This window comes from Somniosus microcephalus, chromosome 2, assembly GCF_052327205.1.
Source record: "Somniosus microcephalus isolate GS21.2 chromosome 2, FLI_Smic_1.0, whole genome shotgun sequence".
In the NCBI taxonomy this organism is placed as follows: Eukaryota; Metazoa; Chordata; class Chondrichthyes; order Squaliformes; family Somniosidae; genus Somniosus; species Somniosus microcephalus.
This window is the reverse complement of record NC_140988.1, coordinates 59215180-59240349: the sequence shown is the minus strand read 5'-3', so window position 1 is coordinate 59240349 and position 25170 is coordinate 59215180. Positions and strand designations below refer to the sequence as shown.

The 25170-nt window shown below is 46.1% G+C and overlaps 1 protein-coding gene across 3 annotated transcripts in view; it reads left to right on the top strand.

Moving 5' to 3' along the window:
- The window catches only part of afg2a (AAA ATPase AFG2A), a 686751-nt gene continuing 661581 nt past the window's right edge, over nucleotides 1–25170 (top strand). For 2 of the 3 annotated variants that reach the window (XM_086009602.1, XM_086009612.1), the window contains exons 1-7: nucleotides 1–369; nucleotides 3769–3893; nucleotides 5817–5974; nucleotides 6453–6511; nucleotides 7396–8076; nucleotides 13554–13683; nucleotides 14265–14321. In XM_086009602.1, coding sequence (XP_085865728.1) covers nucleotides 201–369; nucleotides 3769–3893; nucleotides 5817–5974; nucleotides 6453–6511; nucleotides 7396–8076; nucleotides 13554–13683; nucleotides 14265–14321 — 1379 coding nt within the window. In that variant the 5' untranslated portion in view covers nucleotides 1–200. The remainder of the gene's footprint in view (nucleotides 370–3768; nucleotides 3894–5816; nucleotides 5975–6452; nucleotides 6512–7395; nucleotides 8077–13553; nucleotides 13684–14264; nucleotides 14322–25170) is intronic. The other variant, XM_086009595.1, reaches the window with a different exon arrangement.

Genomic DNA, 25170 nt, shown 5'->3' with positions numbered 1-25170 from the left:
TCGTGAAAGGCGCTACAGAAATGCAAGTCTTTCTTTTCTTTCTCATTGGAACAGAGGAATAAGTAGGCGCTTCTTTGTGGTCGATTACGGTAACAGCCGAGCTGCCCTTTCCCCTTTGACAGGGGAAGTTTAACATCGCCTGCCGGCGCCGCATGGAAACAGCGTTGTGTTGCTGAGTGAGACGCTGCTCTCTTCCGACCATGTCCTCGAAAAAGAAAAGTAAGTCCAAAGCGGGCAGGAGCCAAGAGAATCAGGGCGCCTCGCCGAGGGCAGGGCCGAGCTGGTGCCCCGGGCCTCTCAGCCCAGGAGCTGAGGCGGGCAGGCTGGACACACAACCCTCACTGACTGTCACTGATCTCCTGGAGAAAGGTAAGGACATAGCTCATGAGCTCACCGGCACTAAGTCATTAATATGAAATAACAACAGAAAAATGCTGCAAACATTGTGCCAATGCTGGAAAAATATGCGTCAGCCTTACTCTTCCGTGTAAGTCAAAACCCTCGGAGTTAGGTATGTGAAGATGCAGACTTTGGTGGATTTTGTTAGTTTCGTGATTAAACGTGGACACCCATCATTTTTAGCCTTTACGTTTCAAAAAGGTGGCATTTTAACTGAAAGGAGATAGCACAGAAAGTGCTGTTCACATTGACTCCATTAGAAACCGTGAGAGATTAATGCACAGCAACATGTTTTGCAGTTAAAATTATCAGTTACATCCAATTCTTTTAATTTAACTAATGTTTGAAATAAACAGATTCTCAGATGATGTTTTGTCCTGTATTCATACTGCATCCTGAGCCTTGTAGTATGGGTTTCAACCAACCTGTTTATATTGCCTGACTTGAATTGATATTCTCCTGCCAAGGGGAAAGTTCTGGGTAAATGTGCGTACATGAAGTGGGAGCTGCTTTTGCAGGAATGATGAAACTGCATTATATACATTATATATAAATGTAAACTCACCCACGTCAGCGCACTTTTCTGACTCACGGATTTTTATCCTGTATCCTTTACTTTGATTGTTGCTTCTGACTTGCAACATCAGTGCATACTTCTATTTCACATTTGTAAAATAATGCTGTAAAGGCAAGAGAGAAGACTATTGAAGGTAAAAATCTCAAACTAGCATGGTAAAAGAGCTTTTCCCCATTGGCTTTAGTGCTCCCCTTCCCGAGCAGAATTAGTATGCAATGACCACTACTTGAAAGTGCACACATGGATGTTGGGTGAAGGTAGGACCAAGTGCCCCCACAATAAAGTAACTTGCTGACACTCACTGCCTTGGCTTGTGAATGAAGAGAATAGCCACTTGCTTGAGATACTGGATTGCTATCCCTCCTCATCCTTCTCGACCTGTCTGCAGCCTTTGACACGGTTGACCACTCCATCCCCCTCCAATGCCTCTCCACCGTCGTCCAGCTGGGTGGGACTGCACTCGCCTGGTTCCATTCTTATCTATCTAATCGTAGCCAGAAAATCACCTGCAATGGCTTCTCTTCCCGCTCCCGCATTGTTACCTCTGATGTCCCCCGAGGAGCTATCCTTGGTCCCTTCCTATTCTCATCTACATGCTGCCCCTCGGTGACATCATCCGAAAACATAGCGTCAGTTTCCACATGTACGCTGACACCCAGCTCTACCTCGCCACCACTTCTCTCGACCCCTCCACTGTCTCTAAATTGTCAAGAGTTTTTGTCCAACATCCAGTACAGGATGAGCAGAAATTACCTCCAAGTAAATATTGGGAAGACTGAAGCCATTGTCTTCGGTCCCTGCCACAAACTCCGTTCCCTAGCCACAGACCCCATCCCTCTCCCTAGCATCTGTCTGAAGCTGAACCAGACTGATTGCAATCTTGGTATCATATTTGACCCTGAAAAAGCTTTTGACCACATATCCGCAGCACAACTAAGACCACCTATTTCCACCTCCGTAACATCGCCCGTCTCTGCCCCTGCCTCAGCGTATCTGCTGCTGAAACTCTCGCCTGTGCTTTTGTTACCTCTAGACTTGACTATTCCAATGCATTCCTGGCTGGCCTTCCACGTTACATAGGATACATAGCACAGAAACAAGCCATTTGGCCCAACCAGTCTATGCCGACGTTTATGATCCACTTGAGCCTCCTCCTGTCTTTCCTCATCTAAGTCTATCAGCATAACCCTCTATTCCCTTCTCCCTCATATGCTTACCTAGCTTCCCCTTAAATGTATCTATACTATTTGTTTCAATGACTCCCTGTGGTAGCGAGTTCCACATTCTCACCACTCTCTGAGTAAAGAAGTTCCTTCTGAATTCCCTATTTGATTTCTTGGTGACTATCTTATATTGATGGCCTCTAGTTTTGTTCTTCCCCACAAGTGGAAACACTCTCTGTGTCTACTCTATCAAAACCTTTCATAATTTTAAAGACCTCTATTAGGTCATCCCTCAGCCTTTTTTCAAGAGACCAAATCTATTCATCCTTTCCTGATAGGGTAGAACGTTATACCTATGTAAGCTTGAGGTCATCCAAAACTTGGCTGCCTGTGTCCTAACTCGCACCAAGTCCCATTCAGCCATCACCCCTGTGCTTGCTGACCTACATTGACTCCCAGTTAAGTAACGCCTCAATTTAAAAATTCTCATCCTTGTTTTCACATCCCTCCATGGCCTCGCCCCTCTCGATCCCTGTAATCTTCTCCAGCCCCACAGCTTCCCGAGATTTCTGCGCTCCGCTAATTCTGGTCTCTTGAGCATCCCTGATTTTAATCGCTCAACCATTGGTGGCCGTGCCTTCAGCTGCCTAGGCCCTAAGCTCTGGAATTCCCTCCCTAAACCTGTCCGCCTCTCCACCTCTCTCTCAGCCTTTAAGATGCTCCTTAAAACCTACCTCTTTGACCAAGCTTTTGGTCATCTGCCCTAATTTCTCTTGATGTAGCTCGGTGTTAAATTTTGTTTTATAACACTCCTGTGAAGTGCCTTGGGATGTTTTACTGCATTAAAGGCGCTATATAAATACAAGTTGTTGTTGACTCTTAAAATCTACCTCTTTCACTTGTCTTAATATCTCTTTATGTGGCTCGGTGTCATATTTTGTTGGATAACACTCCTGTGCAGTGCCTCGGGACATTGTACTATGTTAAAGGTGCTTTATAAATGCAAGTTGTTGTTGTTGCTATAATCAGTAAGGTACATCATGTGTATATAGGTAGTTGACTATATCTGGTGTTAATTCTATCATTGGTAGCAATCCCAAATCTTCAACCTAAAGAGATGACTCAACTGATGGAGGGAGCAGCTGAGGAACCAATTGTGGGCATCCATGTGGGAACCAATAACATAGGTAGAAGTAGACCAGATGTCCTCCATGCTAAATTTAGGGCATTGGGAAAGAAGTTTAAGGAAGGACTACAAATGTAGTACTTTCTGAAATACTGCCTGTTCCACGTGCTAGTGCTAGTGAAAAGAGACGGAGGGTAATTGGGCAGACCAACACGTGGCAACGGCTTTGGTGCAGGGACTCCGGGTTTCAGTTGCTCAAACAATGGGATTCCTTTTGAAATAGGGAGCACCTATAAAGACCAGATGGGCTCCACCTAAACAAAAGGTGGGTAGAAGGGTTGGCAGGCAGGATAGATAGAATGGCGGAGGAATGTTTAATCCAGTGTTTTGGGTCAGCTGAATTTTATAAAACGTGGAGGATGGGAGGCTGGCTGGAAGAACACTGGAATAGCCAAGTATCCATTACATGACTGGTTTCAATGATTATTCTTTGTGATTTTTAGCTGACGAGAAGGTGCCTAGGGCTTGCCGAAGATGTCTTGCTCAAATGGGTCTTAACAGTTTAAAACTGGCTAACATCTGCATTGGCCGACCAATCCTTCTTACCAGCACTGCTGGCAGACAGGAGGTAAGTGCCAGAGAAACTGAGGATCAAGTACCATATTATTGTGGTTACACAAAGTTCTTACAGGAGTGCAGTTCTTTGTTTTTATTTCTCTATTATTTATTTCTCTCGCCAAGAACAGCAATGTCGGGGGAACACCATCACCTCCATGTTTCCCTTCCAGTCACACACCATCCTGACTTGGAAATATGTCACCATTCCTTCATCATTGCTGAGTTAATATTCTGGGATTCCCTAATTAACACTATTGTGAAAACACCATCTCCTCAAGGACTTCAGCAGTTCAGTAATGCCCACCAACACCTTCTCAGGGCAACTGGGGATGGGCAACAATGCAGCCTTGCTAGCGTCACCCACAACCCACGACGTTGGAAAGGAACTTTGAGATGATGGTGTTCCCAAGACATTGCTGTTCTTGCCTTTCTTGGTGGTAGAAACCACAGGGGAGGGAGGTACTGTGGAAGTAAGCTTGGTGAGTTGCTGCAATGCATCCTGTAGATATAACATATTGCAGCCACAGTGTGCCAGTGATTGAGGGGGTGGATATTGAATCCAATGGTAGGGTGTTGATGAAGCCAACTGCTCAGTTTCTGGATGGTGTTTAGTTTCTTGAGTAGTGTTGTGGGTGCACCCATACAGGCAAATGGTGCGCATTCCATTACACTCCTGATCTGAGCCTTATTGATGGTGGAGAGGCTTTGACGGGTCAGGAGGTGAACTACTTGTCACATAGTACCCACCCCCCCCACCTTAGCCTTGTTTCCATTCAATGGTGACCCATAAGATTTTTATTTTTTGTGGACTTGTTGATGGCGGTGCCATTGAAGTTCAGAGAACTAGCTGGGCTTACTCTTGTTGGAGATGGTCATTATCTGACATTTATGTGCGGTGTATGTTACCTGCCGCTTGTCAGTTTAAGCCTGGATGTTATCCAGGAAGTGCTGTATGTTGACATGGACTGTTTCATTATCAGAGGAGTTGTGAGTGTAGTTGCATATTGTGGAATCGTAAACTAAAAACCCCGCTCTAGACCTTGTTACTAATGAAGCAGTTGAAGATAGTTGTGTCAAGGATGCTTCCCTGGGCGACTCTTCCAGCAATATCCTGGTTCTGCGATGATTGACCTCAGACAACAACAAACATCCTCTGGTGATTACAGGTCCCACCACTAATGGTAGCAATTTGAAGTGATAAAATTAATAGCAAAGAAATGTATTGGTTTTAAAATGGTTTCCTCATAGTGTATTAGTACCCGTCTACCAATTCTAGCTACTGACAACACTAATACAGGACAGATTGTTCTTGTTGTGGATCTTGCTGCAATGTCGGTTTGAGACATAACGCTATGTACATACGAAAAATGAAGGTCAAGAAAAGGCCTACTGATCCACCCAGCCTGTCCCATGTAGTTGTGATGTCTTCTGCATCACAATACATACACTCCCCACCCCATCCGGAAGCCGTACAATCTCCTGGGAGAGGCAAAAAACAGAGTAAACCCCAGGCCAATTAGGAAAACAAAACTGGAAAATTTCTCCCTTAGGCGATCGAAATTCGTCCAGGAGTCCACTCAGGCCCAGATTAACATTATAGGGTACCTACCTTTTGTACGAGGTGATCTCTGCCCTAGGCAGTAATGGGTCCAGCTCTCACTTTAAGGAATTCAGCGAATCAGTATTCACTGTACGAGCTGCAGCCTGTTCCACAGGTCCACCATTCTCTGGGAAAAGAACCACCTCCTAACATCTAACCTAGATCTGCCTGCCTTTCCATAACTTGAGATTGTGACCCCTGGTCCTCCCTATGTAGCGTTATACTGCAGGATGATGTACAGTGTATTAATGTTTGTTATGGTGCAGTATGTTATAGTATAGTTGCTTTAGTGTACAGATGTTCCAGGCTAACTATTAATTTTTTTTTTGGTAGGTGTGCACAGCATGGCCTGTACCAAGTTTCCCTGGGGGTAAGGTAGGGTTAAATGGAGTCACCCAGAAGAATTTAAAGGTCAAGGTGAACGATGCAATTACGGTCCAGCCATTGCTTGGTCCAATATTACAGGCGGAGGAATTACATGTAGCTTTGAGGTTTGTATCTGGTAGATTCAGTGTAAGCTGCTTAAAGAAATGTACTTGGATGTAAACTAAAAATCTCTTGCCTGTATTCTAAGATCACATAATTAAAAACAGAAGACCCATTTTATTTTTCAACATGTGTGTAATATTGGTACTAAGGAATTATCATAGACTGTGCCTTTGGATTTCTGCTGGGGGCACTTAATGCCTACTAGTATTACAATTTATTTGCATCAAATTAATTTAATTGTGATACTAGAAGTGGCAGGTGATACTTTGGGCTCAGTTGAAGGATTAATCGCCTGCAGTCTTTAGTAGAATAGGCTCTGAACAACTAGATTAAATGTGTGTAGTCAATTCATTTAACTTGTTTTTAATGACACTTTGATTAATGTTTTGTGGCATATCATTATTTGAAATTATTAATATTTGTGCCATCATACCCGCTTAAATTGTTTTGAGCTATAATTAATTGCCTTGTTGATTGCAGAGATCAGGATGATTCCTTCAAGACAGAAGAGTTATCTGACTTCTTGCTGAGGAGTATGGGTAAGAACATTCAAATCACTGGGTACCATCTTTACACCTTACACAGTTTACAGTATGCAGTTTGCGTGCTACACTTAAACATTTAGCTCCAACCGCTGAAGATCACTTTCTGCCACACAATGTGACATTATTCTGTTTTCCAGGCCAACCATTGCTGCATATCTGAGTGAGATTGCCAGATAGTGCTGAATTGTGGGCAGTTTTATGCTGCATGACTGTGCTCTCTCGGAACTGAGTAGCCTATCAAACTTCATTCCATATAAAGCCCTTGCAGCCAAAAAAAAGTGAGGAAAATCAACTGATTTGAACTTTAATCCCAGTGATGCAAGACTAATATGCACAACCTAGTGCTCTATATTTATATATTAGTTTAAGAACAGAATATGCTGAAAGTGCACAGCAAGCCAAATAACACCTGAAAGATAAAAGATAGGCTAGTGTTATGTGCATGACACTTCATCATAGTTATGTGCATTTCCAGCCCCTCATGTTTTTTATTTCAGATTCGCATTTTTAAAATCTGTCTTCTCCCTCCCCAGCCATGAGTGTTTTAGTTAGCATAGTCTTTTAAAGCTCTCCTGGAGTTACTATCTTCCATTACTATTGATTATTTTTTCATTGAGGTTCTGTATCATGTAACAAGAAGAATGTGGTGTTTCACAGCATAATTATGACACTAAACCAGGCTTATAACAAGGCTAGCTGGCACCAAGGTAGAGTTTTCTCCCAATGTAATTTAGTCCTGGATACACAAGAGTTCATCAAATGGGAAAATACCATATGCACACATTATATGCCCACAAGTTTCTGTATGTAGATAGACGGTTTTGGACATTTATTGCCAATTTTATGGGTATCTTATTTTTACTTTGTTTCTCACATAGATGGGAAGATAGTGTTACCCGGCAACTTACTGAACCTTCTATTTTATGGTCGAACTTTTCACTTGTTGGTAAGGAAGATAAAAGGAGTGGATGGTGCAGTGCTGGAGATGCCATCCAATGTCACACTCAGTGATAAAAAAGTGAATGGGGAATCCTTGCTTGATAAATCAGTACATGAGAACACTGCAATGGATTTGTCCACACATTTCAGCAATTTGGTCATGGATGTTACTCAGGACAGAGGTATCAACACGACTTCTGATTCACTTTCTCCTATGACGGATTCTCAAAACACATCAATGCTTCCCTGTAGCAGTACTGTGGACAGTGGGAAATCACCAGAAGCACACAATGGTATAACATGCTCTTCTGTAAGCAACAGTGAAAATGTTGAAAAGTCTGAATCTGTTCAGGAAAGAGATGACGAGTGTGACTCTCCAATGGAGGACTTTATCCTGATGCCTGACAATTGCCTGAAAAGTAACAGAGATACGTTTTACCACATTTCTTTGCTCACTCAAATCAAGTTCTTGCAGGGACCAAGCAATGACGAGGAGAGGAAGGAAGAGTGCAAGTCCAAAGTCACTTACGATATGATTGGAGGACTGGCCAGTCAGCTGAAGATGATTCGAGAAATGATTGAATTACCCTTGAAACAACCACAACTGTTCGAATCCTATGGTATGACATCTCAAAACATAACTCAAGTTTAGCTGAAATAAAAACAGAAAATGCTGGAAATACTCAGGTCAGGCAGCATCTGTGGAGAGAGAAACAGAGTTAACATTTCAGGTCAATGACCCTTCGTCAGAATGTTCTGATGAAAAGCCATCGACCTGAAACGTTAACTCTGTTGCTCCCTCCACAAATGCTGCCTGACCACCTGAGTATTTTCAGCATTTTCTGTTTTTATTTCAGATTTCCAGCATCCACAGCATTTTGCTTTTGTACTAGAGTTTAGCTGTTTTAATTTGATCAAAATAAGAAGTAATCTTTTGTTATTCTTTCATTGTTGGCAACTAAGTCACTTAAATTGTGATTCTACTGGAAACCATCTGCCACTAGTGTATGATTCAAATTTATTCATCTTTTTTATAATTAATTTGAATGGTTTATTTAAAGCTTTTACAAAGCTAGACATGAAGGTAAGATACAAGTTAAATGTCTAACAAGCAATATAAATACTGCAGTTTAAAACCAATCATCAACAAGGCATTGAACTGAGCAATGCTAATATTGTTTTTTAAAAAAGTACTAGGGAAACAGGTTCATTTAGGGCACTGACTTGAATATTAAGCCTACAGATACCTAAAGCCTCTATTTGTAATCATTAAATAATTTATTTCAAGCAGAATATCACTCCTAACCTTCCTCCTGTGGCCTACTATGTAAAGGCACAGTCCAGTGTAGTAGTGAGCCAGGTAGACCAGAAGATTTCACATTTAATTCCTGGATTGTAGTTAGCTGATTTGAATTGACCTCCGCACACTGGCTAGGGAGAGGACTGATCACCTACTCCTGCTTGCCATTGAGCAGGAAAATTAACATATGTGAACATCAGGTGAAGACAGAATTGGGATTGTGATGTCCTCCATGGTTAAATAACCTATGGACACTCTCTGGGCTGGATTCTACCTGCCGAGACGAGTTGGGGGCGGGACTGCTGCCTTCCAGGTTCTAGACCCGACTGCCAGCGACATCCGACACACATGATATTTTGCCCCGATTGGCCTTGTTAAGCCCGCCCTGCGGGCTTGCCGGCCAATTAAGGGAAAGCCGGTGTCAGTTGATGACGCTTCATCTGCCGGTTTTCTTAAAGGGACATGTAGCATTTATTTTTGACATGATTTGTCAGTATTTGACAGCATTGAGGTGCTGTCAAACGCTGACAATCACTGTACAAAGGTGAGCCCTTGCACCCAGGCTCTCCAATGACTCTCTCCTTAGGATAAAACAGATGGCAGCTGCAGGTGAGTTTACAGAAGCAATCTGTCACTTCTCCCAATGAGGTGAGGCCACACACATACTTCAAAGCTTGTCACCTCCAGAAAAATCTAAACACATTGAAAATGACTTTCCCAACATCTCCTTACCTCTGATACTCACCAGTGTCCCATTGCATCCTGCACACCACTTCTGCAGCTGTCATCTATACACAAACATTACAACAGACCCATAGCATGCCTCACTTACCCTGGCGGGGATCCCGCAGCAGAAGTCTCAAAATGGGAAAAAGCCTGTTAACAGGCAGTTAAATGGTTATAATCCTCTTCCCGCCACTAGGAGTCGGGTCCCTGCACAAATTGGGGACCTGACTCCCAGGAAGATTGTTTGGAGGCGGGTTGGGAGCAGGTTCAGGACTCGCTCCCATTCTTTTTGATTTTGCCAGCAGTCCTGCCTCCTCAGGGCTGGTAAAATCCAGTCCTCTGTCTCTGTTCACATTTGAAGAATGAACACTGGGGTGAGATATCTGAGGGGTGACGAGGCGATTTAAAAAAATGTTTTAACACTCCTTCAATCAGTGCTGTCATGTTCATTGGAAGCAGCTGAGCAAACTGCAGTTGCACCGCCCCACCCATCCGCAGCCTGATCTTGTTTCATCGGCTGCCTGTGAGGCCAGCTGATTATCATGTCTCACACTCCCTCTGATCTGGAGAGTGATGGGATTAGTTAGCATGAAGGTGTGCCAGAACACAACTTTTTGTTTAAAGGCTCTTTATGATAACATTTTAAGGATATCAGAGCTGCAGTGAGCCAAAATTAGGTCTGTCGGGCCTCTTTGTTTTGGAACTGCTGGGTCATTCAGTATGAGATGATTAAAGTAACATTGTCAGACTGCAACATTTTGGGAATGAGGACTGATTAATCCTTTTGCAGTACATTTGAGGTCTCAGAACTGTAAGCAGATAATGTTTGGGACACATCCTCTCTATTAAATAAACTGGTTTCTGAATACTACCTCCAGTTTGATTCTTGTTTAAGTATTTCTAAAGCAATCTACTTATTTCAATTAAGTGATTTTATTCACTGGGATGTCTGCATAGATGCATTTTGTCTCCCATTGAGTGTGCTGGTGTACATGGAATACCCTACTTGGGCAATTTCCAGACTTCTTGCCTTATTATGCTTGTTTAGAGATATGTATCAAGTCAGTGGGATAACTGCTGTATGTTCTAGGGCTTTGATGATGCCACCATTTTGATAGCCTTGGCTGTCAAGTTTTGCATTTGAATACTGCACCCATATATGCAGTAGCCATTGTGACAAGTTGGACTGGAGATAAATTGGAAGTTTGAACTATTTGGGTTACCTTTTTATTAGCTTGGTTATCAAAATCTTGGATTGACACATTGGTTAAATGGTGGTTAAGGATAGGTGTAAATCTTCCTGTTATATCGCAAACTATGGCCCGGAATTTGCGGTCAGCGGCGAAGCAAAAGCATTCGCCGCTGTCCCGAAGAAAGCTACCCACAGAGATCTCGTGATCCCTGTGGCGAGAGTTTGCCTTTTTTGACGCGTAAGAGATTGCTGCACTCTTGAATGGGGAATCCCTAACGCGATCTGCTGTGACGTCAACAAGCAGTCTAAGCAGCCAGTCACAATGCAGAATTCTCACAGACAGGGAAGCAGGAAATAAGAACCTGCTTTTATCCTGACTTTTTTAAATGTTACAGAGAGCAAAACAAAGATTGGGGCTCTCACATGGGGATAAGATAGAACCTAAAATAATTATGAACAAACATTAAAAAATATAAATTTTGTTTTTTAAAGTTTATTAAAAATTGTAATTTTAATCATAATGGAGAAATTTGACACTCCACAAAATTAAAATGAGTTTTTCAGGGCCAAAACGTTTGTTTAGCAGTCAATATGCTGTTAAAGCCTCAGTTACATCTAATCCAGCAAGGCCTAACATTTAGTGGGGTATTGAACAGTGATATTACTGTTGAAAAGCCCAAGTTTTCGTCAGTTTCACTGATTGCTGGCTATGGTGGGTGGTGGGTGGCACAGAGCAGCCAGTGTCGGAGCAGTGAATGACTGACCGCAACTTCAAGATTCTCGCGTTTAGATGCCCATGCGCTACATTCTGAGGTTGCGGTCAGTTTGAAAGGGATAATAACAGCAAATGTTGTTAGTTCACCGCTATTACCCACCTCAAATTCCGGCCTCTTGTCTCCGACTCGGTTTTTTGTAGAATTCTACAGTAATTAATTATTTGGACAACTTAGGTTTTAGTTTTAGTACAGAAACAGGCCATTTGCCCGAACAGGTCTATGCCGGTGTTTATGCTCCACATGAGCCTCCTCCTATTTTACTTCATCTAACCCTTCTCCAGTGCCTCCATTTAGATTTGGTCTAAACATGACATTAGGTACAACTAATTCTCTCCCATTTCAAAACAGTGCTTTAGAACAGTAATCTCTGCTGTCAGTAAGACTCACTGCATAGTCTTTGGTGTGTCACTGATATGAAAGGCTAAAGTTGTGAGCAATTAACATTATTTGGGGGAGTATTTACCATTTGGGCTTGTCACGAGTTGAAGACCTGCTTTTTTACAGGGTTTGATTTTATATTGTACAGGTAACTTTTGAGTACAAGATAAAAATGTGTAAATATTTTCATTACCGCATGGTGATGCATTGCTATTACATAGAATATACAGCACAGAAACAGGCCATTATTATTTTTGCAAATTTTTTAGTGGAAAACTAACCTTAATGAAACATGTAAGCTTGAGAGTGCAGTAGAGCGCTGAGAATATTTGATATCCTCAACAAGCTAACTTTTCGATCTCGGCTATGCATAACATTATGTTGGCATGTGAAGCAGAGGCTAAAGTCTGCTCGAAGAGGAGGAAAAGCTTCCCTGGGCTAACTTCTTATGCCTCCGAGTGACTACCTTTTAGAGCAGCATTGACCAATGCATAGGACCAGGGCACCCACTTGCTCTCTTGGTAAGGTACAGGAAACTTTTGATTTACCGGCACCTAAATAACCGGAAATCTCGGTTAACCGGCAAAATTCAGGAGTAGGTTCAGGTAACTTTTATTACTTGCCTTCCTCCATTTGTTGCTGTGCAAGGGTGTGGGTGTGGCTGCAGCTGTTGCTAAGCTACAGAGACACTTGCAACTTGTGGCCATTGTTCTGAAGCTGGCAACAGGGTTTGTTGCTTTATACGGAGCTCTCAGCTCCGTATCTTTTACTATAGCTTTTGGTTATCCGGAATTTTTGATGAACCGGCACCACGTCGGTCCCATCCGTGCCGGATAAAAAAAAAGTTTCCTGTAGTTGGTTTGGTGGTAGGACCCCTTTAAAAAAAATACTTGTTTTTTGTTTAAAATGAACCTTTCCACAAAGACTCAGCGGAGTGTGGAACTGAGTCAATCAGACCAGGAAGGTCTAGTTGGCCTCAGCGCCCTGGCATAGGGAGGACCAAAAGCAGCCAGGGTTCCAGTTTCTGATCATTATTTACTCAACTTTGTTGGAAAGTGCAAATGTGTGGCTCTGGGAAGGGCAGGATTGAGCTTTGCTGTGATACTTCTACAGTTGAATAGCCTGTTGACCCCCATGGTCTGGGCTCGTGCATGAAAAGTGGTCACTTAGGTTAGATACTGGAGAATTGTTGTTACTCGTGGAGTCATATTTCAGCAGTGGCCAGCGAGTTCAGGACAGGAAAAAAATGTGAGGAAAAGAAAAGAGGAATTATCGTTTTCAGGCACCAACCTATCAAGTTGCGTATCTAGACAATGTCCGTGATGATGATTTGTTCTTATTCCTGACCTTGCTGGATGATCTACTCACTGGAGTTGGGAGAAAAACGACATTGAATTTTAACGCACAGAAACGCACAGGTCTATGCTCCACACAAGCCTCCTCTCCCCACATCTCATGCTATTGACATATCCTTCTATTCCTTTCTCCCTCATGTACTTATCTAGGTTCCCCCTAAATGCATCTATGGTATTCGCCTTAACTACTCCATGGGGTAGCGAGTTTCACATTCTCACCACTCTGAGTAAAGAAGTTTCTCCTGAATTTGAAAAGGTTGAAGATAAAAAAAAAAGGAAGCATGTTCAGTTTAGTCAAGGCTTTAGTGCAGGCACCATGTGGAGATGCTGCCCTTTTCATTGCTATGCACCTTGTTTTGTTGTGATTTAGGAATTTCGCCCCCTCGAGGAATTTTGCTGTACGGTCCTCCTGGCACTGGGAAAACCTTGATTGCCAGAGCTGTAGCTAATGAAGTTGGAGCTCACATTTCTGTCATCAATGGACCTGAAATTATGAGCAAGTAAGTCAAATGATGTATCATGATGAAGGTAGAACCCACAGATGAAATGATTGTGTCCAAAAAATAAGTCCATACTAAAACTGCCCAAGATATCATTTCTGGGAAAACAAATCAATGTGAAAATGATCTGGAACAGCAACCTTATCAAAGGGAGGGATGGTGGTGCAGTTGGTGCCGGTTTTTCAATGTTGGGGCAGCGACAAGTTGTTGCGGCAGAGTAGAGGGAGCTTTACTCTGGATGTGCACTATCTGATCTGGGACTGCTAAAACCTGATACTGGGAGAGGAAAAGTGGTGAAAAATTTCCCCGCAGTGACATCCGTCAGCCCCGCTGAGCACCAGTTCCTGCAACATCATGCATTTATCTTTCATAGCACCATTCTGAGTTTAAATTATTTAGCATGTAGACATTTGTAAGATCCCATTTTACAGAGAATGACGATGATTGCAAAGTAGAAATGTCAATTAAAAATAGTTTCTGTATCTGTGATTAGTTCCCTTTCCCCTTGAGTCTGTGGTTTTAAATATTCATTGCTGTTTTAGTATCCTTGATACTCAGGTACCTGCCTTCCTTTGTTTCAGGTACTTTGGAGAAAGTGAAGCAAGGCTGAGACAGATCTTTGCAGAGGCCACTCAATGGTAATTCAGTGAGCGAAATTCAAATGACTGTAATTAGCACAAAAGTTTAATAGAACCATAGATATTTACAACACAGGAGTCCATTTGACTCATTGTGACTATGCTAGAGCTCTTTGCTAGAGCAATCCAAAACGAATCCCATTGCCCCACTCTTTCCCCATAGCTGTATACTGCTTCAAATATTTATCAAATTTTCCCTTAAAAGATGGAATGATCTTTGTCTCAACAACTTTGTGGTAGAGTATTCCATGCTCCAACAACCCTCTAAGTAATAACATTTCTCCTAATCCCTCTCCTAACTCTCTTGGGGATTATTTAAAATTGATGACTCCACAACCAGAGGACACATAGGGGGAAAAATTTGGTTGCTTTGCACCTCCCATTAGCGCCCCCTCGGGTAGCCGGTAGTGCACTGCGGCGCTGTGCCTCTGGCGATGTTGTCATCACCATGCGTAGCACGCCACTCGCGCCCCGGCCACGAACTTGGCTCGCGCCCCCTGACCTACCGCCGGACGCTATGTCCGACAGGGTCAGGGTGACGTTGTTGCGGCTGGGGTGGCGATAATTAAAGGGCAGGTGCCGGGCGGTCTTTTTTGTTTTGGGCTGCCTGCCAGCACCTGCCCCCTCTGGCCTCCTCCTGCGGGGTGCCGGCCGTGATCCATCAGACCGGCACTCCTCTTTTGCTGGCACCCTGTTCCCCGGTGGTCCTGCAGGGCCCCGGTGCGCGCTGCGCTAGGCCCCTCCCCTTTAATCAGGGGAGGGAGGCCTGCAGTACTGCGGTGCCATGTGCCGCTGCTGCACATAGCGCCGCGATATTCAATGGGAGCGCCCCAAGAGGGAGGGGGAGCGCTTCCAGTAGCGCCCTGCCTCCTGTTTGGGGCACTACCATTGAATTTCGGGCATGGGGACGCTAACATTTTCGAGGCGCTAAAAGTAGCGCCCCGGCGAAGTTATCGCCCCAAAGGGGGAGCAAGCCAATGTTCCCCCCCATAGTCTTTGCCTATTCACTCTATAAAAATCCTTCAGAATTTAAAAAACCTGTATTAAATCTCATTTTAGCCTTTAGTCCCAATATCACAAATCTCTGCTCGTTGCTATAGGTTTCTATCCCTCCCATCATCCTGATGAATCTAGGTTTACACTCTATATGGCTTTAATGGAATGTCCAAAACTACACACAGTACTCTAACAGTGGCATAACAAATGTTTTGTACAAATGTATTATATTTTCTCTGGTACTCTATGCCCCTACTTAAAAACCCAAAATGCTGTTGGTGTTTTTAATGGCTTTTTTTTAACCTGCACTTTCAGGAAGTGAGGTATTTGAACCTCTGAGTTTCACTGGTCATCCACATCTGTTAGTACCTTTTTCTTTGAGTATATAACTCCTATTTGCTATTTTTCCTACAAAAAGTATCACCTCAAACTTAGTCACATTGAATAGCATCTTCCTCCACTGTGTCCATTCTGCCTGTCTTCCTTAAGTCTTTTACAGTCCTCAATGTTTGCCAAATGCTCTACTTTTGTGTCATCAACAAACTTCAAGATTGTGCTCCCTATACTCAAGTCGAAATTATTTATATACACCAAGAACAGAAGTGGACCCACCACTGACCTACGGTGTATACCACTGCCAATCCTTCTCCAATTCTAATAACACCTTGATTGTATTTAATGACCCAGCCTCCACAGCTCTCTGGGGCAGAGAATTCCACAGATTTACGACACTCTGAGCGAAGAAATTCCCCCTCGTTTCAGTTCTAAAAGGGCGACCCTTTATTCTAAAACTGTGCCCCGAGTTCTAGATTTCCCCACAAGGGGAAACATCCTCTCTGCATCTACCTTGTCGAGCCCCCTCAGTATCTTGTATGTTTCAATAAGATCACCTCTCATTCCTCTAAATTCCAATGAGTATAGGCCCAGCCTGCCCAACCTTTCCTCATAAGTCAACCCCCTCATCTCTGGAATTAACCTAGTGAATCGTCTCTGAACTGCCTCCAATGCAAGTATATCCTTCCTTAAATAAGGAGACCAAAACTGTACAGTTGTAGCAGGACTTCCCTGCTTTTATACTCCAACCCCCTTGAAATAAAGGCCAACATTCCATTTGCCTTTTTGATTACTTGCTGTACCTGCATGCTAACTTTTTGTGTTTCATGCACAAGGACCCGCAGGTCCCTCTGAACTGTAGTATTTTGTAATCTCTCTCCATTTAAATAATAATTTGCTTTTTATTTTTCCTGCCAAAGTGTATAACCTCGCACTTTCCCACATTATACTCCATCTGCCAAATATTTGCCCATTCACTTAGCCTGTCGATATCCCTTTGCAGATTCTTTGGGGTAGATTTTCCCGAACCTGTCGGGAAGAAGGCGGGACTTCCCCTTTCGGGTTTTTGACCCGCCTACTTTGACGTCCGCCCAATCCGCGCGATTTTCCCTTGATTGACCTTGTTGAGCCCGCCCAGCGGGCTCGGCAGGCCAATTAAGGGCCCCCGGCAACAGGTGACGTCACAGACTGCAATTTCATCTGTCAAGAGTTCTTGACATGAAATATCAGTGCTTCACAGCTGTTTGAAGCTGTGAAACACTGACACTCTGAGTTCTAACATGAGTCCTTCTGCACAGACTCAGTTAGAACTCTCACCAGCACTCAAAGCTGAAGGCTGTCACTTTTGACAGATCGCAGCCATTCAGCTTTAAGTTCCGGGTGAGTGATGGACTCCGACGGCTACAGGAAGAAAGGCTGTTAAGGTAAGTACAGGTAAGTAAAAGTTCTTTACACACTTTAGACACACCAAACACACTTACCTTTACACTCATGCACCCATCACTCACCTGAGCACCGACATCGCGACCCCTCCAACTCCTTCAACCCGACGGCCCGCCTGCTCTAACCTGGCGTAGTTTGGAGCCGTCAGGAATCCCACACGAAACCCCTCAAAATAGGGATTAGGCTAAAAACTGCCTGTTAACTACCTGTTAACAGGCGGTTAATTGGCACTAATCCCTTCCCGCCTGGTTTTGGCGGGTCCCAGTGCGGGACGGGTACCCGCCGCCCCTGAAACTTACGTGGGGCTGGGTTTTGGGCGGGATGGTGTCGGGACCCCCAAATTCGGGATTTTCCCCCCCCCCCCCACACGCCTGAAACCCCGCCTGATGGCTCCACGAAAATCTAGCCCTTTGAGTCCTCTGCACAACTTGCTTTCCCACCCATCTTTGTAACATCCGCAAACTTGGCTACATTACACTCGGTCCCTTCATCCAAGTTATTAATATAGATTGTAAATAGTTGAGGCCCCAGCACCGATCCCTGTGGCACACCACTAGTTACTGTTTGCCAACTGGAAAATGACCCATTTATCCCGACGCTCTGCTTTCTGTTAGTTAGCCAATTCTCTATCCATGCTAATATATTACCCCCAATTCCGTGAGCTTTTTTTTAATTCATTGATGGGATGTGGGCGTCGCTGGCTGGCTAGGCCTGCATTTAGTGTCCATCCCTAATTGCCCTTGAGAAGATGGTGGTGAGCCGCCGCCTTGAACCGCTGCAGTCCATATGGTGTAGGTACACCCACAATGCTGTTAGGAAGGGAGTTCCAGGATTTTGGCCCAGCGACAGTGAAGGAACGGTGATACAGGTCCAAGTCAGGATGGTGTGTGGCTTGGAGGGGAACTTGTAGGTGGTGATGTTCCCATGCGTCTGCTGCCCTTGTCCTTCTAAGTGGTAGAGGTCGCGGGTTTGGAAGGTGCTGTTGAAGGAGCTTTGGCGAGTTGCTGCACTGCATCTTGTAGATGGTACACACTGCAGCCACAGTGCGCCGGTGGTGGAGGGAGTGCCAAATCAAGCGGGCTGCTTTATCCTGAATGGTGTTGAGCTTCTTGAGTGTTGTTGGAGCTGCACTCATCCAGGCAGGTGGAGAGTATTCCATCACACTCCTGACTTGTGACTTGTAGATGGTGGAACGGCTTTGGGGAGTCAGGAGGTGAGACACTCGCCGCAGAATTCCCAGCCTCTGGCCTGCTCTTGTAGCCACAGTATTTATATGGCTGGTCCAGTTCAGTTTCTGATCAATGGTAACCCCGAGGATGTTGATAGTGGGAGATTCAGCGATGGTAATGCCATTGAATGTCAAGGGAAGATGGTTAGAGTCTCGCTTGTTGGAGATGGTCATTGCCTGGCACTTGTGTGGTGCGAATGTTACTTGCCACTTGTCAGCCCAAGTCTGAATGATGTCCAGGTCTTACTGCATATGGACACGGACTGCGTCAGTATCTGACGAGTCTCGAATGGTGCTGAACAGTGTGCAATCATCAGCGAACATCCCCACTTCTGACCTTATGATGGAGGGAAGGTCATTGATGAAACAGCTGAAGATGGTTGGGCCTAGGACACTGCCCTGAGGAACTCCTGCAGCGATGTCCTGTGATTGAGATGAATGACCACCAACAACCACAGCCAACTTCCTTTGTGCTAGGTATGATTCCAACCAATGGAGAGTTTTCCCCTTGATTCCCATTGACTTCAGTTTTGCTAGGGCTCCTTGATGCCACACTCGATCAAATGCTGCCTTGATGTCAAGGGCAGTCACTCTCACCTCACCTCTTGAATTCAGCTCTTTTGTCCATGTTTGGACCAAGGCTGTAATGAGGTCAGGAGCTGAGTGGCCCTGGCGGAACCCAAACTGGGCGTCAGTTAGCAGGTTATTGCTGAGTAAGTGCTGCTTGATAGCACTGTCAACGACACCTTCCATCACTTTGCTGATGATTGAGAGTAGACTGATGGGACGGTAATTGGCTGGGTCGGATTTGTCCTGCTTTTTGTAGATAGGACATACTTGGGCAATTTTCCACATTGCCGGGTAGATGCCAGTGTTGTAGCTGTACTGGAACAGCTTGGCTAGGGGCGCAGCTAGTTTATGCAGTAACCTTTTATGTGGCACCTTATTGAATGCCTTCTGGAAATCCAAATACACCACATCTACTGGTTCACCTTTGTCCACCCTGCTTGTTACATCCTCAAAGAACTCCAGCAAATTTGTTAAACATGATTTCCCTTTCATAAAACCATGCTGACTCTGCTTGACTGCATTATGATTTTCCAAATGCCCTGCTACTGCTTCCTTAATGAAGGACTCCAGCATTTTCCCAATGACAGATGTTAGGCTAACTGGTCTATAGTTTCCTGCTTTCTGTCTCCCTCATTTCTTAAATAGGGGTGTTACATTTGCAGTTTTCCAATCCGCTGGGACCTCTCCAGAGTCCAGGGAATTTTGGTATATTGTAACCAATGCATCCACTATCTCTGCAGTCACTTCTTTTAAGAGCCTGGGATGCAGGTCATCTGGTCCAGGGGACTTGTCGTCTTTTAGTCCCATTTTATCAAGTACTATTTCCCTAGTGATAGTGATTGTCTTTAGTTCCCCCCTCCCTGTGGCCCCTTGATTATCCATTTTTGGGATGTTGTTAGTGTCTTCTACCGTGAAGACAGATACAAAATATTTGTTCAGAGTCTCTCCCATTCCCCCGTTCTCCATTATTAATTCCCCAGTCTCATCTTCTCAGAGACCAACGTTTACCTTAGCTACCCTCTTCCTTTTTATATACCTGTAGAAGCTCTTACTATCTGATTTAATGTTTCTTGCCAGTTTTCTCTCATAATTCATCTCTCTTTTTTAGTCATCCTTTGCCGGTTTTTAAAAATTTCCCAATCCTCTGCTCTCCCACCAATCTTGGCAACATTGTATGCCTTCGTTTTCAATTTGTTACCATCCTTTACTTCCTTAGTTAGCCACGGATGGTGCTCCCTTCTCTTAAAATCTTTCTTTCTCACTGGAATATATTTTTGTTGAGAGTTATGAAATATCTCCTTAAATGTCCGCCACTGCATTTCAACTGTCTTACCCTTTAATTTATGTTTCCAGTCCACTTCAGCTAGTTCTGCCCTCATGACATTGTAATTGCCTTTGTTTAAGATCAGGACACTGGTTTGAGATGCAGCTTTCTCACCCTCCAACTGAATTTGAAATTCAACAATGCTATGATCACTCTTTCCTAGAGGATCCTTTACTATGAGATCATTTATTAATTCTGTCTCATTACACAGTACCAGATCCAAGATAGCCTGCTCCCTGGTTGGTTCCATTACATACTGTTCTAGGAAACCATCCCGGATGCCACCTATGAACTCCTCCTCAAGACTACCATGGCCAATTTGATTTGTCCAATCAATATGGAAATTAAAATCACCCATGATTATTACCGTACCTTTTTTACAGGCCTCCATTATTTGTTGATTTATACTCTGTCCAACAGTATTGCTACTGTTCGGGGGCCTGTAGACTACGCCCACCAGAGACTTTTTCCCTTTATTATTTTTTATCTCCACCCAAACCGATTCTACATCTTGATCTTCTGATCGAATATCACTTCTCACCACTGATCCCATCCTTTACCAACAAAGCCACCCCACCTCCCTTTCCTTTCTGTCTGTCCTTCCGAATTGTCAGATACCCTAGAATATTCAGTTCCCAGCCCTGATCACCTTGCAACCACATCTCTGTAATGGCGATCAGATCATACCCATTTATATCTATTTGTGCCGTCAGCTCATCTATCTTGTTATGAATGCTGCGTGCATTCAGATATAGAGCTTTTAACTTTGTCTTTTTACCATTTCTCCTTGTTTTGGCCCCATTTTCTGTTGCACTCTTATTTTTAAACATTCTGTCCCTTCCTGTCACACTCTGGTTATTATTTCCCCCATCTCTATCCTGCTCTATTGTTTTCTCATTTCTCATTGACTTTTTACATTCCCGCTCACCTGGATCCTCCGCCCCCCCCCCCCCCCCCCCGACTATTTAATTTAAAGCCCTCTCTACAGCCCTAGTTATTCGATTCGCCAGGACTCTAGCCCCAGCATGGTTCAAGTGAAGCCCGTCCAAACAGAACAGCTCCCTCTTATCCCAGTACTGGTGCCAATGCCCCACAAATCGAAACCCATTTCTCCCACACCAGTCTTTAAGTCACTCATTCATTCCTCTGATCTTATTTACCCTATACAAATTCACTCGTGGCTCAGGTAGTAATCCAGAGATTATTACCTTTGTGGTTCCGCTTTTTAGTTTAGCCCCTAGCTGCTCATACTATCTCAGCAGCACCGCTTTCTTTGTCCTACCTATGTCCTTGGTGCCTACGTGGACCATGACAACTGGATCCTCCCCCTCTCACTCCAAGTTCCTCTTCAGCCCAGAGGAGATGTCCTAAACCCTGGCACCGGGCAGGCAACACAGCCTTCGGGACTCACGCTCTCAGCTGCAGAGAACAGTATCTCCCCCTAACTATACTGTCCCCTATCACTACAACATTGCTTTTTACTCCCCCGCCACTTGAATGGCTCCCTGTACCACGGTGCAGTGGTCAGATTGCTCACCGTCCCTGCCCTCGTCCACACAGGGAGCAAGAATCACCTACCTTTTTGACAAGGCCAAGGGCTGAGGCTCCTCCATCACTACCTTCTGCATCCCAATACTTAGCTCGCTTGCAGTCACGCCCTCCTGTCCCTGACCATGAGCCAATTTGGAAATAATTATTCTAGTGGGTGTGACTGCCTCCTGGAACATAGTGTCCAGGTAACGCTCCCCCTCCCTAATGTGTCGCCGTGTCCGAAGCTCGGACACCAACTCATCAACTCTGAGCAGAAGTTCCTCGAGCAGCCAACATTTGCTGCAGATGTGGTCACATTGGAACTCAATGGTGTCCACAGGCTCCCACATACAACAACAACAACACATTGCCTGGTCTCCCATCTCAATGAATTAATTAATTAGTTTTAAAATTTAGAACACATATCTTTTAATCTACACCAAGGCACTTAAATTTAGACTCCCAAGTTTGGGGAAAAAAGCGAGAAATACAGAAATACCAACCAATCACTTACCTGCTTTCTGGTGACGTCACTCTTCGATTACTTTTTACTTCTTTACACCCACTGGTTTGTTGTGCCCGCTCTCCTGGGCTCGCGCTTACCTTTAGTAGCTCCGAACTCTCGCTCTCCTGAGCTCTCGCTCACCTTTAGTAGCTCCAAACTCTAGCGCTCTCCTGGGCTCTCGCTCACCTTTAATAGCGCCGAACTCTCGCGCTCTCCTGGGCTCTCGCTCACCTTTAGTAGCGCTGAACTCTCGCGCTCTCCTGGGCTCCCGCTCACCTTTAGTAGCTCCGAACGCTCGCGCTCTCCTGGGCTCCCGCTCACCTTTAGTAGCTCCGAACTCTCGCGCTCTCCTGGGCTCTCGCTCACCTTTAGTAGCGCTGAACTCTCGCGCTCTCCTGGGCTCCCGCTCACCTTTAGTAGCTCCGAACGCTCGCGCTCTCCTGGGCTCCCGCTCACCTTTAGTAGCTCCGAACTCTCGCGCTCTCCTGGGCTCTCGCTCACCTTTAGTAGCGCCGAACTCTCGCGCTCTCCTGGGCTCCCGCTCACCTTTAGTAGCGCCGAACTCTCGCGCTCTCGTGGGCTCTCGCTCACCTTTAGCAGCTCCGAACTCTCGCGCGCTCCTGGGCTCTCGCTCACCTTCAGTAGCGCCGAACTCTCGCGCTCTCCTGGGCTCCCGCTCACCTTTCGTAGCTCCGAACACTCGCGCTCTCCTGGGCTCCCGCTCACCTTTAGTAGCTCCGAACTCTCGCGCTCTCCTGGGCTCCCGCTCACCTTTCGTAGCTCCGAACACTCGCGCTCTCCTGGGCTCCCGCTCACCTTTAGTAGCTCCGAACTCTCACGCTCTCCTGGGCTCCCGCTCACCTTTAATAGCTCCGAACTCTCGCTCTTCTGGGCTCCCACGCACCTTTAGTAGCTCCGAACTCTCGCACTCTCCTGGGCTCCCACTCACCTTTAGTAGCGCCGAACTCTCGCGCTCTCCTGGGCTTCCACTCACCTTTAGTAGCGCCGAACTCTCGCGCTCTCCTGGGCTCCCGCTCACCTTTTAGTAGCTCCGAACCCTTGGGCTCTCCTGGGCTCCCGCTCACCTTTAGTAGCGCCGAACTCTCGCTCTCCTGGGCTCCCGCTCACCTTTAGTAGCACCGAACACTCGCGCTCTCCTGGGCTCCCGCTCACCTTTAGTAGCTCCGAACTCTCGCGCTCTCCTGGGCTCCCGCTCACCTTTAGTAGCTCCGAACCCTTGGGCTCTCCTGGGCTCCCGCTCACCTTTAGCAGCTCCGAACTCTTGCTCTCCTGGGCTCCTGCTCACCTTTAGTAGCTCCGAACTCTCACTCTCCTGGGCTCCCGCTCACCTTTAGTAGCTCCGAACTCTCGCTCTCTTGGGCTCTCGCTCACCTTTTAGTAGCTCCGAACGCTCGCGCTCTCCTGGGCTCCCGCTCACCTTTAGTAGCTCCGAACTCTCGCGCTCTCTTGGGCTCCCGCTCACCTTTAGTAGCTCCGAACTCTCGCGCTCTCCTGGGCTCTTGCTCACCTTTAGTAGCGCCGAACTCTCAAGCTCTCCTGGACTCCCGCTCATCTTTAGTAGCTCCGAACGCTTGGGCTCTCCTGGGCTCCCGCTCACCTTTAGTAGCGCCGAACTCGCGCTCTCCTGGGCTCCCGCTCACCTTCAGTAGCACCGAACACTCGCGCTCTCCTGGGTTCCCGCTCACCTTTAGTAGCTCCGAACTCTCGCGCTCTCCTGGGCTCCCGCTCACCTTTAGTAGCTCCGAACACTCACGCTCTCCTGGGCTCCCGCTCACCTTTAGTAGCTCCGAACTCTCGCTCTCTCCTGGGCTCTCGCTCACCTTTAGTAGCTCCGAACTCTCGCGCTCTCCTGGGCTCCCGCTCACCTTTAGTAGCTCCGAACTCTCGCGCTCTCCTGGGCTCCCGCTCACCTTTAGTACCTCCGAACTCTCGCTCTCCTGGGCTCCCGCTCACCTTTAGTAGCTACGAACTCTCGCGCTCTCCTGGGCTCCCGCTCACCTTTAGTAGCTCCGAACTCTCGCGCTCTCCTGGGCTCCCGCTCACCTTTAGTAGCTCCGAACTCTTGCACTCTCCTGGGCTCCCGCTCACCTTTAGTAGCTCCGAACTCTTGCTCTCCTGGGCTCCTGCTCATCTTTAGTAGCTCCGAACTCTCGCTCTCTCCTGGGCTCCCGCTCTCCTTTAGTAGCTCCGAACTCTCGCGCTCACCTGGGCTCCCGCTCACCTTTAGTAGCTCCGAACACTCACGCTCTCCTGGGCTCCCGCTCACCTTTAGTAGCTCCGAACTCTCGCTCTCTCCTGGGCTCTCGCTCACCTTTAATAGCGCCGAACTCTCGCGCTCTCCTGGGCTCTCGCTCACCTTTAGTAGCGCTGAACTCTCGCGCTCTCCTGGGCTCCCGCTCACCTTTAGTAGCTCCGAACGCTCGCGCTCTCCTGGGCTCCCGCTCACCTTTAGTAGCTCCGAACTCTCGCGCTCTCCTGGGCTCTCGCTCACCTTTAGTAGCGCTGAACTCTCGCGCTCTCCTGGGCTCCCGCTCACCTTTAGTAGCTCCGAACGCTCGCGCTCTCCTGGGCTCCCGCTCACCTTTAGTAGCTCCGAACTCTCGCGCTCTCCTGGGCTCTCGCTCACCTTTAGTAGCGCCGAACTCTCGCGCTCTCCTGGGCTCCCGCTCACCTTTAGTAGCGCCGAACTCTCGCGCTCTCGTGGGCTCTCGCTCACCTTTAGCAGCTCCGAACTCTCGCGCGCTCCTGGGCTCTCGCTCACCTTCAGTAGCGCCGAACTCTCGCGCTCTCCTGGGCTCCCGCTCACCTTTCGTAGCTCCGAACACTCGCGCTCTCCTGGGCTCCCGCTCACCTTTAGTAGCTCCGAACTCTCGCGCTCTCCTGGGCTCCCGCTCACCTT